This window comes from Symphodus melops (genome assembly GCF_947650265.1).
Source record: "Symphodus melops genome assembly, chromosome: 2".
NCBI classification, from domain to species: Eukaryota; Metazoa; Chordata; class Actinopteri; order Labriformes; family Labridae; genus Symphodus; species Symphodus melops.
In genome coordinates, this window is record NC_136692.1 from 27,406,126 (window position 1) to 27,420,618 (window position 14,493).

The 14,493-nt window shown below is 43.2% G+C and overlaps 1 protein-coding gene across 1 annotated transcript; it reads right to left on the reverse strand.

Annotated features, from left to right (window-relative positions):
- Positions 1-3,204: 3,204 nt before the first annotated feature.
- tmem132a (transmembrane protein 132A) lies at positions 3,205-11,097 on the reverse strand. The gene is made up of 13 exons (XM_079337725.1): positions 10,608-11,097; positions 9,993-10,219; positions 9,705-9,911; positions 9,419-9,624; positions 8,901-9,041; positions 8,565-8,822; positions 7,998-8,150; positions 7,599-7,794; positions 7,099-7,242; positions 6,758-6,960; positions 5,877-6,096; positions 5,601-5,792; positions 3,205-4,542 (listed from the first exon to the last, which is right to left on the reverse strand). Exons 1-13 carry the CDS (start codon positions 10,639-10,641, stop codon positions 3,640-3,642), a joined length of 3,084 nt encoding a protein of 1,027 aa, XP_079193851.1. The 5' UTR covers positions 10,642-11,097; the 3' UTR covers positions 3,205-3,639.
- Between the last annotated feature and the right edge of the window lie 3,396 nt (positions 11,098-14,493).

The window sequence follows — 14,493 nt, forward strand, 5'->3', positions numbered from 1 at the left end:
TAATCTTGTGTTCTGCTTCTATAAAGGGCTTTCGCCAGGCCCGCCCCTCCATAAACGCAGAACACGCGCTGTGCGTAGGGCCCCGTGATCCATGAGGGGCCCCATTTTGTGCAAGTGAATTGAATTTCCCTCGGGATCAATAAAGTATCATCATTCTCTGCAAATGCGCAAAGGATGCGCGTGCATTTTGCCGAGAGGCGCGAGTAGAGCACCGCCACCAAGTCAGCCCGAGGCAGGAGAGAAAAGAAAAAGAGACGCAATGATTGACAGCGCGAAGCATCACCATCTGACCAATCAGCGGTCAGATGGGCCGGCAGGCAGTTGTTTGCAGGTAGAGAGGAGAGAGAGAGAGAGAGAGAGAGAGAGAGAGAGAGAGAGAGAGAGAGAGAGATAGCTCCCAAATGTCAATACGATTCGGGAGCTAGCAAAAGAAAGAAAAAGTCCAAACAAGAAGAGGCTCGTGCTTCACTTGAAGGTGGGTATGTTGTTGAAATAAAAAAGAAAAAACTTTGTGGCACATAAACATAAACTGCTGGCATGTCTGCTCGTGCTAATCATGAGACAGAAGAGATGATAATTGTGTCTAGATGTGGACTGGAGATTACATTTTCAAGCGGCCCTGTTGGCCATTTATATAATGTCTTGTTAACTGAATATTTTCAGCTTTATTGAAAAAAAAAGGAGTTTTTAATTGACTAGTTGGTTGTCTATGTTGGCTCAATCTGTTTTTATTGTTCCACTTTTGATCTGTGAAGTTCTTGTTCCACTGTTGATAGAGGCTGTAATTTATTATTATTATTATTATTATTATTATTATTATTATTATGTTATTGGAAGGTGGGCCCCAAAATAAAATCCTGCTTAGGGCCCCCACTTGGCCAGGGGCGGCCCTGGCTTTCGCTACAGTATAATACATGCCTGCAACACTCGGGGTCCTTAGACTGATGCCTCTTTATTTTGCAGGGCGCAAGCTGAGAACATCACATTGATGTTCTCCTCACTACTCTGCAACTACTCTCTGCGTTTCCACTGTAAGGAAATGAGAAGAATGCTTGGATACTCTAGTAAACAGTAGGCCAGTGGTGTAGTGCAGGGTATACCACTTATTTTTCAGTCTCCATTTAACACCTGCTTCTAAATCTCTGGTTCATACCAAGGATTTATTGACAATATTTCGTATGAAAAATGTTTGTTGCCTTTTTTTCTTTGTCTCAGTGGTTGGCATGATTTTTAATGGTGAGTTTTTCTCAAAGTGTCTGTTCATGCCCATGTTGAACTCCATCCAGTCCATCGTTGGATTCACAAAAACAAGATCTTATCAGTCTCTCTCTCTCTCCTTCTCTGTGACCTGTCCTACTTGAGCAGAGATGTCGTGTGATGCACTCGCTGTTTATTCTTACAGAGCTGGGACTCTACAGGCCGAGCTATCATCTTGGCCTGTGATTTTATACTCATCTTTTGATATGCACATAGATGCAGATTACATTTCTCAGCCATGGATCATGTTAACTGTCTATGTTAGTACACGCTGTTTTTTACTCTGTGAACTTTAAAGGCGTTAACTGAGTAACATGATTTCTTGTGAACACTTAATAGGCTATAATTATTGATAAGCATGTCTACAGGAAAAAGACACTACAATACTTCCTCAGGCACCATCACTGCTAAAGGCCTACAGAGCTGCATAGTAGCACATCTGGATAGATACCTGCCTTATATTACACAAGAATAATTTCCTCAGCAGCATAGACAGCAGACAGTAAATATTAAGGAATAGAGATGATGTCTGATTGGTTAAAAATGGAAGCCAGGAACAAGGGCTTTCATTTGATTGGTTAAAAATTAATGGGCGAACGGGTCGATTCCGATTTTGAGTTGAGTTCTTCTATGAAACATGTATTTTTGGATATTATAACGCCATTCTTCTACACATGATGATTATTCTGGATATCTGCATAGAAGTGTTCCCAGGAAGACCCCCAATCCCTCCCAGGTACTGTATCTTTAAAAATTACTGAGTGGCCGATGAACTAAAACGGTTTATTTGAATGTCTTTACAAATCTAAACGGTAAAAAAAATATAGTTTGACTGTGAGTGATGCCTAGACTATTATCGGCATCTAAAATATAATAATCGATACGAGTGTTTGGATTAAATGTTTAAACATAATGTACAGTGGTGGTGTGTCGTTATAAAGAAAGTTACGGCGAGAGAGATGAAAACATTTAGCAGAGGATGGTTTCGATCCATCGACCTCTGGGTTATGGGCCCAGCACGCTTCCGCTGCGCCACTCTGCTGCATGAGCTCTAGATGACCACCATACGTTTTTGAAGGATAAAAATTGTAGTTATCCAACGTCAATAGTTTATTTTTCACTAAATTAGACATTGTACATATAACACTTTTCCATGTGAATACCACTAAAGACACTTTCCACTAACATCTCAGCCTTTGTCTGTCGGAGAGATCGAGCCTCCGGTGAGTGTTTGTGTTTTCTCCGTGAGCTCACCTTGCCGCAGTTTTAAAAAAAACAAAATAAAATTGTGGCTTTAAAATGTAAAAATAGTTCATAACGCGTAATAACCTGTAAGACTCGATTCCAATACGGCAGCTTCCTTGTTTTTGGCTCTCCGTATCCCTTGTTGTTACACTTTTGCGCCACTAGAGGGCATAGTGAGACTTTTAAATGTGAATGTTGATAACAGCAGCAAACACCTTGAAGATTACATGAACACGCATTCAGCTATCATTACATTTCGAAATGAATCACAAGTTTATGTATTCCTATATGTTTTGAGAGTTTTTAATGGTCTAATGTCATTGTAGTATTGTCATTATTTAAAACATAACGTTCACAAAACGAGGAAGCATCACAGCCTTTTGAAAGTAGTTCTGCACAATTTATTTTTAACATACTACATATGAAACCAGAGAAAGACAACTGACATGACACAGCATATTCTGAAAAGAAAACTAGCACGTGGTGTGTTTAACGTGTTTTCTAATCGCACATTGAAATATAACATATATACTTTGTAGGCTATGGCAATGTTGAATTGTTTTCCTTGTTGGGGCCATAGAAGGACGGGAAAGATTTGAAAAGGGTTACATCATTATTAGACAGTCCACACTTCACAGAGGCTAAATTTAATCTGTCTAAAACAAACAGCGTTAAGTTTCAATGAAGAAACAGAAGAGTCAAAGCACATATATCCGTATTACCCCTTACTGCTTCTGGTACCTACATTTTCTACATGTGCTATTGGAAGTAGAGTTCAGTTGTCAGGCCTTCTCCTTTGGGATCATCTACCTGTCAGAGTTGTCCAGTTCATTTTTTGTCTCAGCTGTGTGGTGTTTGCGGGAAATAGTAGGGGAGGATATTCAAGAGATCAAGGAGCGTGTGCTGCTGCATTGTGTTTGTACCATTGTCTGTCTGAGCCAATGACATCAGAGCTTTTGTCCCAGTGCAGTCTCGCTGACCACCCTGCACCGCAGTGATGCTACTGTTACTGAACAGAAAGATGAAGATAAAGTCATTGTCCGTGTGTGGTGGTCTTCTCACTGATGTGTATAAACAGCGATAGTGTAAGTGAGTCTCTGCTTCCTGTTTGTTTGGAAGTTGGTCTTTTTTTGCTCATCAGCAGATGATCTCCACCTCTGTGACCTCGATGCTGTCCTCCACCTGCTGCTGCTCCGACTTCTCCTCACTTCCCTGCTCTTTCCTCTCCTTTGTGTCCCCTTCCTCCTCCTCTGTCTTCCCTCTCTCCGGTTCCTCTCCTCCTCTCTCCTCCTTCGTCTTTGTCCTTTTGCTGTCTCTCAGGGCGCAGGGCAGGCAGTTAGCGAGGAAGAGGACGGCAGAAAGACAGATCAGAGAGAGGACTGCACCCAAACCCACCTCCAGCTCCTGAGCCCCCTGCGCCTCCTCCCCTCTTCCATCTCCTCCCCTCTCCTTGCTGGGGGAGAAGTAGACGGCACCCTCCTCCTGGCTGGGCATCAGCACAGCTCGTTCCAGATTGTTTCGACTAAGCATCCCTCCGTTTCCGACTTTGTTCCAGTTTTTGTCAATCACTTTCCCACTCAGTCTGTCGTAGTCGCTGCTGACGTTCCCGTCCTCCTCCTCTGAGTTTGCCGCATAGATGTTGATGTCAGACTCGACCAGCGTGTCTGAAATGTCAAACTCAAACTCTTCCCCGTTCTCATCTTTGTCCTCCTCTGGCTGCAGGAAGTCCAGGTCCAGGTTGACCCGGATCCACCCTGACCCTCGGGCCAGCCGTCGGGCTCTGCTGTCTGTCCAGCCAGCTTCACTGATGGAGTTGGAGGTGATTGACAGATCACCACAGGTGGAAACCAGGAGCTCTGCTCTCAGTAAAGGCCCGCCCCCGTCCCCCTGGGCGTAGATGTGTTGGCTGGGGCCGGGCGTCACGATTACCACGGACTCAGCCAATGAGGAGAGGAGCAGGGAGAGAGGAAGGTCACTGAAGGAGGAGAGGAGGGAGGAGGAGTCATCGCTGAACTGAAGCCAGACGCTGATTGACGCCTCCTGGAGGAAAATAAGACGTGATGGAGATTTTTAAAGATAAACAAATTCATCTTCTTAAGAAAGAGATTATCAAAAATAAGTCATATGTAATTCAGTAAATCTAAATGTAAGATAGAGAGATACTTTATTGATCCCGAGGGAAATTCAAGCAAGGAAATGTATCAAAGACTGCTGCAGACAAACGTCTCTTGACGAGATCTGTACTAGATTTTTGTTTAGTTGTTTAGTGAAATAATTTTTACCAAGATGTTTGTGAGGTAAACATTTTCTTTCATTTAGTGTCATGTAACTTTGGGCTAATTTCAAGAACAAAAAGAGTGGCCAGGACATGCAGGAAAGGAGCCACAGGTTTTTTGAACCTGGGCCACCCGCTGGGTGGATTATAGACTCTGTTCATGGGGTCGAGAGTCCACTTGTGCTTATTTCTAGGTTACCAACGCCCCTAAATTTGTTTGTACACTGTGCATGTTTTTTTTAAATTCATTATCCAGAAAAAAAGAGCGTGTCACAAAATGTTTCAACCCAACGTTATAAAGAATAACTAACCCAATCGAAAACACAGGCGTTAAAGAATAAAATAAACTGCTGTTCCTCTAGTGTCCACTAGAGGCTGTCCAGTGCAATGAGGCGATTCACCTGTTAAAATTATATTAAAGTTGGAAGTGATGCAAAATTAGGGGCGTGGCCTCTTTGAGTGACAGGTCGGAGCTGCTAGCTGTCTTTGTCTGTGTGGTTTATTTTTCTAACAGTCACACGATGACGCGTGGACTGAGAGCTCGTTCACCGTTTACTCAGCGGGGCCCATTGTGTTGGCCCATATATAGAGTCAGGATTATTGTTGGATTTTTTGGTACAGATCACAGTGAACCATAGAGATGAAATCCAGTTATTAAACTCCAGGCTTCAGCAGCTAAGATACCAAATCTAGGTGTTAATGTGACAGGTTGAACAGTTCAGTTTGAGTGTCTCAGCGCTCTGAGTGTTGTTTGATTGATGTTTGATTGTAATTCATTGTTCCTGATATTAATTCATTTTCAGATCAGAGTTCTCTCTCTCACCTGGTGATGGTTGAACAGGATGTTGTATGCTGTCACTGTCGTCGTGACGACGGAGGGGTGCGCAGGGCTGGATGTGACTGACATGCCAAGCCCGCTGACTACCTGCACGGAAAGGTCTCCAGGGGTAACAGGGTCAGAGGTCACAGTGACATCACACCTGCCGAGCACGCCATCCCACTGATCAGAGACGACCTAAGAGAGACACGATGAGGATGATGACTGATAGTCACATAGGAAGTGATGATGTCATACTGAGATGATGTCACTGTCGCTTACATAGATTGAAGTCTTCCCGGGTCGTAAACCAATAAGATCATTCTGAGAGCTGAGGGAAGCCACGCTGGGATCTTCTACTCTCAGCCAATCACGGACCAGCTCTGTGACATCCACGAACCAATCGGAAGAGCCCAGGAGATGTATGTTCCCGGCCTCTAAGTCCTGAGCTGTGAACTGAGTCAGGACATGGATGGAGGAGCGCTGATAGACGGGCACACACCTGACGACCACGTGACACATGAGGTGAGATCTTAACACAGTTCACTGTGAGTGTCATGAACAATCACAGAGCATTTCTTCTACAGGTTGTTGTGGCTTCCTGTTGACCTCATGACCTGCAGTAGTTATGTAAAAAGATCTGCTCTACAAATGTTTTTGAAGGACTCACAGAGTAAACTTCTCTGTGTTGTTAATACTGAAAAAAAGCCTCCGAAGCCCCCTGCCATAACTGATCCCATGCTCTCCATCAGAAACCCTTTTAGACTGATGATGGCTGCTCAAAAGTCTGTTTGCATGTGACTGTATGCAGACTGCTGCTGGATTATCATCTGTATTTACACACAGATAAGCTTCATATATCCGCATCCTTTAAACTCTAAGACATCAATCATCACTTTCATGACAAGAGGATTAAATCAGAGCGCTCACAGAAAATAAAAGCCACACAGTCTGTAAGAAAACACTGACAGCTAGCATTAGCATAGCAACAGTGGTGTTCTGTGAGTCAGTTTTTTCACTTTTTGGTGAAAAGTTACAACAACAAAAGGGATTAGATTCTGTTGCATATTTGTGCCTTTGTGTTTCTTTAAAAAAGAAACTTTGCTCAAAGATGTAGTGACAGTCATGTGTCCTGAGCGATGCATGCTGGGGCTGTTTCTCACCCGCTCTCTGTGAAGTGGTTCCAACCATCGATGGCATTTAGAATGGGGTCTGCAAGGGACAATCGCAGGGGCACTGAAGGAGCCCATACCTCCAGACACACTGAGCCACTGAGCGTGCCCAGTTTAAACTCCACTGCTGCACAGGTGTTACCCAGGCCTGATTCACTGCCGTCCACAAAGAGGGTGGAACAATCGCTGGACACCTAAGGAGAGGACAAGAGCACAGCGATGACATCAGAGATTAACGGAGCGAAATCTATTTGTCAGGTTATTTTTTTTCACTTTTAAATAATCTCTTGAACACAGTCAGGAGATCAAAAGCTTGATGCTTTTTGCTGCACCTTGATGGTGTTCTCGTTGGTGGAGTGGCAGGAGACGGCAGAGGTGACATCCGACACCTTTCCTTCATGACTTACAGCGAGAACGATGACAGGAAGTGACACAGGCTGGTTGGTCAGAATGGCAGTGTTGATGATCGTTTTGGCCTGTTGATAGATAGCATTTATTTATACATACATTTACTTGAATAGGGACAGATAAAAACAGTCACGATGATGTATGCATTGTTGTGTTTTTAACCACAGGCTAATTCACAACGCTTGTCCCTGGGGCTTTTAGTTAAGAAATAACAATACAGATTAAAATTATTAAACATACTTAAACAATAATAATACAGATTAACATTGATGAAAAATGGAAGTAAAAAAATAATACAGAGAGAACACAATATAAAATACAGAGAGAGCAGTAAACTAAATATGAGAGCAAGACTGTTGCTGAATTAGCCACAATTTTGTGTTTTTTATAATACACGTTATCAACATGTGGATGAAAGCATCACCTCTGTGATGGGAGCGATGCCGTAGATGTGTCGATCAGTGAACGAGAAGACGCTCACTGCTGCCCCGTGCGGTGATACGGGGTTATTACGACCCGAGTATTCCACAAACCAGTTAGCAGAAACCAACATTGCTACACCGAAGCTGTGCCTGAGGCCATCCAGAGAAATACACACCACCTGCTGGGGGATTGAGGGACTGCAGGGAGAAATCACAATAAACGAGACCAGTTTAATAATCCGATTAAAACGTCATAAAACAAAAAGTGTAACTATGTGTACAAAATACCGGTCCATTAATGAATCACACAAAGGAATCATTTAACTTTGAAAATGTAAAAATATATATATTTTTAATTCTTCTTTAACTGAGTGTGTTGACACTGAGCAGAGGAGACCTACCTGTGTGTGTGCTTAATGGCACTCTGTTTGTGACAGAGGATGGACACCACGTCGTGTGTGGAGCCCTGACTCCTCTCTAGAGTCACCGTCCACAGATCAGATGTCACCGTCCTCTGGGCCACCATGGACACCAGACCCTTCTTCACCTTCAGCCTGAAGACACGCACAAACTCAAACACTCACTGACAGATCTCAGGGCCTGGTTAACAAAAAATGGATCGTGGCCGGTGATAGCTGCATACATTAACTTCCTCCCTCAGCCCAGTCTCATGATCTAATACACAAAGCATATCACTCTAATTATAATCAGACACAAACAGGTTGAAAAAATGGTCCTGCTCTATGCAGTTTGTTTTGCAGATGAACGTTGAATGAAGCTAGCTGCACCTGTATTCTGCTCGGATCTGCCCTCTCGTGCTGACGGAGCTGAGTTCGGTCAAAGCTAGGGAAACTATTTGAGCTGGTGTTTAAACTGCATTCTTTTCGAGAATCAGACCCTTAGTGTAAAACTTGTAAAAAAAATACTATTTGAGAAACAGAAAAAGGTTCTTTTTTTTTTTTTTTTACCTTATGACCACAAACTCAGCACTGAAGTTTGCTCTCAGGCTCACAGACACTCTGATAGGCTGACCAATCAGGACAGGGCCTTTGTGATAGCGAATTACAACATGGGAATCCAAGCTCAGCTCTTCCTCTTCCTGCCCATTCACACAGGTTTCTTCTTCTTTGGTGCTGCTCTTCTCTCTCTCCTTCTCCTCCTTCAGTGTCACCGCTCGGATGTGGACGAGTTTCCTCTGCGACTGAGCCACTAGCTCCTCCACACACCTGTACGAACAGACAGAGGGAAGTTACAACGACACAGACGACACCGATTTGTAAAAGCTCAGAGTGAATGTTTCTCACCCTGCTGCTGTCAGCTCAAAGTCGGTTTCTGTGTCCACTGATGAGTAGAAAAGTTGAATCTGGTCTCTAATGGGGCCCCGGTAGTGTCTAAGGTGCAGGGGAGCATCTGCCTGTGTGTTTCCGTAATCATCTGGATTGTCCCTGAATACAGGTAGAAAGATTATTCTGTCACACAGCAAACAACAACACCTGTACCTGCAGAGAGAGGCTGAATTAAAAGTTGCTGCATGGGAAAGAGAGGGAGCACTCTCTAACAAACATTGGATGCATTTCTGTACTAAAAGGTTGCAAACGTTTTTGTACAGTTTAGACAGTATGCAGAAGTTTGCTTGTGATCATTCAAAACAATGAATTACCCGTTTTTGGGTGTTCAGGCTTTCTCTTGTTTTTGCAGGTTTATCGATATTTTCTGATTTTTTCTAGACTCGTATAAAAGTAAAATTATGGTATAATTACAACTCTATGCAAGGGTAATAATGATTGTCTGACCATCTCAAATGAAGCTGTTATGGGCTCACCTCATAGAAGGAGAAGCTGTGTGATGATGTTTGACACTGTTGCCGTGGTGATGCCCATGTCTGCGGTGTTCTCTCTTGTGCACCCGGTGGCGAGGGTGGACGTTACTGTGCCACTTCACCAAATCCTCCTGTGACCGTTTGATGTGCTGGTCTTTGAACCAGTCACTGGGCAGAGTCAGAGTGACCACGCATAGCCCCAGAGGATGCTGGGTAAGAGAAGGACGGACTGACAGATTAAAGGAGGGAAAAGAGAAGGTGAAACATGAAGCTGGGAGAGAATCCTCACCTGGGTCATACAAGATGCTTTGTGCTCCTCTGTCTCCTTGAAGGCATGCAGGGTGATGCAGGTACCTCTAGCGCTGCTGTCGCCTCGTTTGTGAAAAAGCGCCCTCACCCTGAACACCTCCTGCCCCCCCTCACTCATCTCCCTCTGCACATGCTCAGAGAGGAGGGAGGCAGACAGGCTGGAGGAGAGAACAGGCTCTGATATGAGCTTTGAAGGGAGAAACAGAAGTTCGTTAGCATTCAGTGCCATCTTCAGCAACCAAGCCAAACCCCTAACCTGTCCTCGTACCTGTGTGACGGAGTAAGGGCCAAATGAAGCCTGGAGGCCTGGTCTAGAGGCCCGTCCCGGCGGTGGCAGCATGAAGAGGCTCTGGGAGGAGGAGAAGGGGCTGGAGTTGGAGAAAAGAGGGCCCAGCTCCACCTGGGAGAGAGGGAGAAACTTCCAGGGAGAAGGGACGACCGACATGTGGACGGGTAGGGAGAGAGGGAGAGGAGGCTGCAGGACGGAGGGGGGGACTGAGGGGAGGATTGAACCAGAGTGTTAGAAGCCCCATTCAGACTGCCATTTAAAAAAACCCCAACATTTATATATACGCCTCTGTGACATTTTGCCTTTAGTCTGCCTCTGCTCCCCTGTGCAGAGTGAAGGTGCAGACTTTCTCCACATTCAGACACAAAACAAGAGCAAACTGCACGGAGTAGTAGAAGGTGGGGTGTGCTTGTACCTGAATATCATAAGAGCTATGTAGTTTGTGAAAGAAACCTTGAGACAAAGCAAACAGAGGGAGCCCATGATGAGTAATTTTGTTTTAGCTATTAGTGGCCACAACCCGCTCCTCTTGAATCAGGCCCTCAGTGCCAGTGAACACATGTCTGACATGTTTTATATCCAGAGTAGATTCACCTTCTATGAGGATCCAGAACAGCAGCAGCAGCATGCTGATTCCTCTTCTGCAGCGGTGCAACCAGGCCGCCTGACCTTTGACCTCACTGCACACCTGTTGACAAACCGGCCATTAGTATGCAGAAATTACTTCACTGTTATTCAGATTTCTTTTAGTCCCAGCCCATAGTTTAGGATTAGTTTAACAGAATGCAGCCTTTCTATTGATAGAAATTTAAATTTAAATGTGCTGACAATGAAGAAATATCCCTTTAAAATGTCTGTACTTAGTCCTTCTGTCCCTCGATCATAGGTCCATGTAGCTTTTAACAATCCTTTCTTTCAAGCCAAACATGCATGTGGGGTCAGCTTTTTTTAATTTAATTTATTTTTTAATTCTACTTATCCCCATGGACCAATTCACGCACCAAGTGATCGACCACAGGAGCAGCCACCCACATACACCCTGACGGAGCAGGGGGAGCAATTCAGGGTAAAGTGTCTTGCCTAAGTTGCTTGCAGGAGCTGGGGTTAATACATTGTTTTGTGTTTTTTGTGTTTGTGACCTTACACTATCCATTCATCTGAAATAGAAACATCATTTAGAGAAATTAAAAACTAATACGCCTTTTGCCTCCATTGAAACTGAGTATATGATTGGCTGAGCCTCCCATAGGTGGCCTACTACAGTTTCAACTTATTTCAACCATTGTATGGATCAGCTGAATATGAAGCTCCAGCACAAGAAGATCAAAGATCAGGGATGAACTTCCGAACCATTTTTTCCCCCTATCATTTCACTATGAGGAAACAGGAAGTCAGACTACAACTAGAATAAAGGACATTAGGAACTGGATGAGCAGGATTATTTTGCTTCTAAACTCAGCCAGAGTTATTGTGCCTGGTCCCAAACACCTCAGAGAGACATTTTCTTATGATATACTGTCTATGTCTCTGTTTTAATGATTTTGTGTTTTTATGTCTGTAAAGCTTTATGTTTACTGATTAGAATGAGGAAAATAGACCAAATGACTCTTTGCACTGGCTCCCAATAAAACCTCGAATAGAATTTAAAATGCAGCCTCTCATGTACAGAGCTCTTACTGGTCAGGCACCATCCTATTTAAAGAGCGAACAGAGCCTACCTACAGTCTCTAATGTACTATGGGAGGAAGGGCCTTCAGGCTTTTGTATCGTCCACCAGTCAGGGCCCAGGAGTCCTTTATATTATTAAGATTAAACTTAAAACTTTTATTTTTGAACAAGTTTATATATAGTTAGGGCGAGCTCAGGTCTGGACCAACTCCGAGTTATGTTGCTTTAGGCTTAGACTACCAGGGAACCTTGCACACTCTCTTCTTCTTCGTTGGTATGGACAGTGTGCTACTGTGGACCCACTTGATTCAAATGCTACAACAACTCGTATCAGTATTAGTTCTATAACTATGATAGTTGTGTTGGTTTTCATTAATTTTATCACAAAAGTTAATTCTAGAACGTGTCGTTGTCTGTTTGATTGTCTCTCTCTTCTCCTCCCTTCTTCTTTTCTCGGCCCAGATATCTGTCCAATAACAAGCTTCGCCCTTTGAGAGAGAAGCTACAGTAATGTGCAGCACATTTACAAACACCAAACTCAGAGGATATCAGAGGTAAGACTAGAGGTAACAGAACAGTTTCTTTTTCTACACATACCACAAAACACACACAAACACCCACACACACCCACACACACACACACACATCCCACAGGTTACAACCAGACACAGTTTGTTCTGCACAAGATCAAAGAGTGGAAATCAGAACATTTGGCTAAATATATCAGATGTTACATCCATGTCCCCATATGGACTCTGTGAACAGGTGAGACCACACATGCACGCACACACACACACAAACACACACATGCACAAACACACACACAGAGTCTTACTCACTTGTACGTCTATTTCACTTCTATATCTTCATCATTTGTTCCTTGAGCCATCCTCTATTCCATCAAAACAAAAACAAAAACGTGATTATTATTATTAATAAACCAAAAATAACCAGCTTGTATAAATGTTCGTTTTTCGTGTCTCTCTGTTGCGCTCTTCTCGGCTGGTCTGCTTTTCAACAAACTCCCCCCCCTCTCTCCCTGTTTCTCTCTCTTCCCTCCCTCTCTGTGCCAGATTCACACTCCACTGTTCATTTAAAACAGTAAATAATCCCCCTCTCCATCTCTCTCTTTCTCTCTCTCTTTCTCTCTCTCTCTCTGATATGCCCCTCCCCCTCGTCCATATCAGTACAGTTTTTGCTTATATATTTAGGCTCCTCCCACCTCCTCATTCATACCTAGACTTTGACTGACAGCTTGTGTGACGTCGTCCATATGATGACTAAACTATTTACTCAATGTGAGTTTCACTGTGTGACTGCAGGTAAACCAAGACTCACCAGAAAATATACCTTCTCTTTAAAACTGAACACTGCTAAAGTTTCAATCTGGACTGTAAACAATAAAGTGCACAGACTATGCATGTTGATGTTAACTTCTGTATCTGTGTTGGATCTTGTGTTTTATGTTTAGCAGTTATTGAATGTTTTGGTTCTACCTGTTACATGATATGCTTTATAAGGAAGCGGTTCTAAATTACAAGTGACATCAAGTAGTGCAGGTCTAATCCCACATCAAAGGTTGATTAGGGGTAATGACATTTAGTGTACTCATGTCAGAGTTTCATTAGGAAGATGTTAACCTTCAGGTCTGTGCTTAAAGAAAGTGGGTTTCTCAGAGTTTCATTCTGTGTGTCAGACAAACAGCTGGTACAATAACGTCTCCTTCTCTCGACCTGGATCTTTGTTTCCTTAATAATTTAGTGTAAATTAAAGTGTAAAACTTCTGCAATGTTTCCCTTACAGAAGGAACATATAAACAGTGCTCCTCTGTCACAGGTGTTACATGTTCAGGTGTGCATAGAGTGTTTCTGAGGATAACAGTCATATCAGTGAAGACCTCCATCGCTTTTTATATGAAAAGAAAAAAATCCTTTGTTTGTTTTTACTTTTGTTAGTAAGAAAAGAAAAAGGTTAAAGTGAAAGTGCAGCTGAGAGTTTATAATGAGAACAGAGACATAAAGAGGTCAGCTGAAGATGTGAGTGTGTGTTCATGTTCATAGTTTATCCTCCTCTTCTTAATACGCCTTTTCTTCTGAGTCTCCCAACCTCTTCACTGTATATATTTCTATATCCCATCCTCTGTCTCTGTGACAGCTGTGTGTGTGTGTGTGTGTGTGTGTGTGTGTGTGTGTGTGTGTGTGTGTTAGAGAGTGGTAATAGAGCAGCAGAAGGGGCTTAGAGGACAATGGATCTGACACTGAGAGGAGCTTAATGCAGGAGAAAAATGAAAAACATCAACATTTAAAAAGAGCAGAGCTGCTGCACACTGCACACATCATACACACAAACTTTACACATTAAATACACACACACACACACACACACACACACAATGCTCCTATGGTGTATCATCTCATCATATCTGACTCTCACAGTGTAACATCTTTTCACTTTTCCTCACTTTGACGGTGTTAAATGATCTGACTGTTCACACTGACCCTTCACGTGTCACACACTCTTTAAACACTCAACTGATGACCTTCACACTCACACACACACACACACACACACACACACACACTACACACACACAGTGTCAAAGGAAAACATGTCCTGTCTCTGCAGGATGTTTCTAGTAGCTGAAAAAGCTAACTGATGCTCAGCTCATGTTTCCTATTCGAAGAACTTCAATCACAGAGCAGCAGAATGAAAATAATGGACATTCAGTCCAAAGTGTAAATCAGTCTCTCATCTCTGATTCTGATATCCACGGGATGTGTGTGGTGTCTAATGAACTGTCAACTTAGCTGCT

Coding starts and splice junctions, on each gene's coding strand:
- tmem132a (XM_079337725.1), bottom strand. CDS start 10,641: ATGCTGCTGCTGCTGTTCTGGATCCTCATAGAAG. Junction 8,151..8,564: donor GCTGAGTTTGTGGTCATAAG/GTAAAAAAAAAA, acceptor GCGTGTCTTCAG/GCTGAAGGTGAAGAAGGGTC. Junction 6,097..6,757: donor AACCACTTCACAGAGAGCGG/GTGAGAAACAGC, acceptor CGTGGTCGTCAG/GTGTGTGCCCGTCTATCAGC.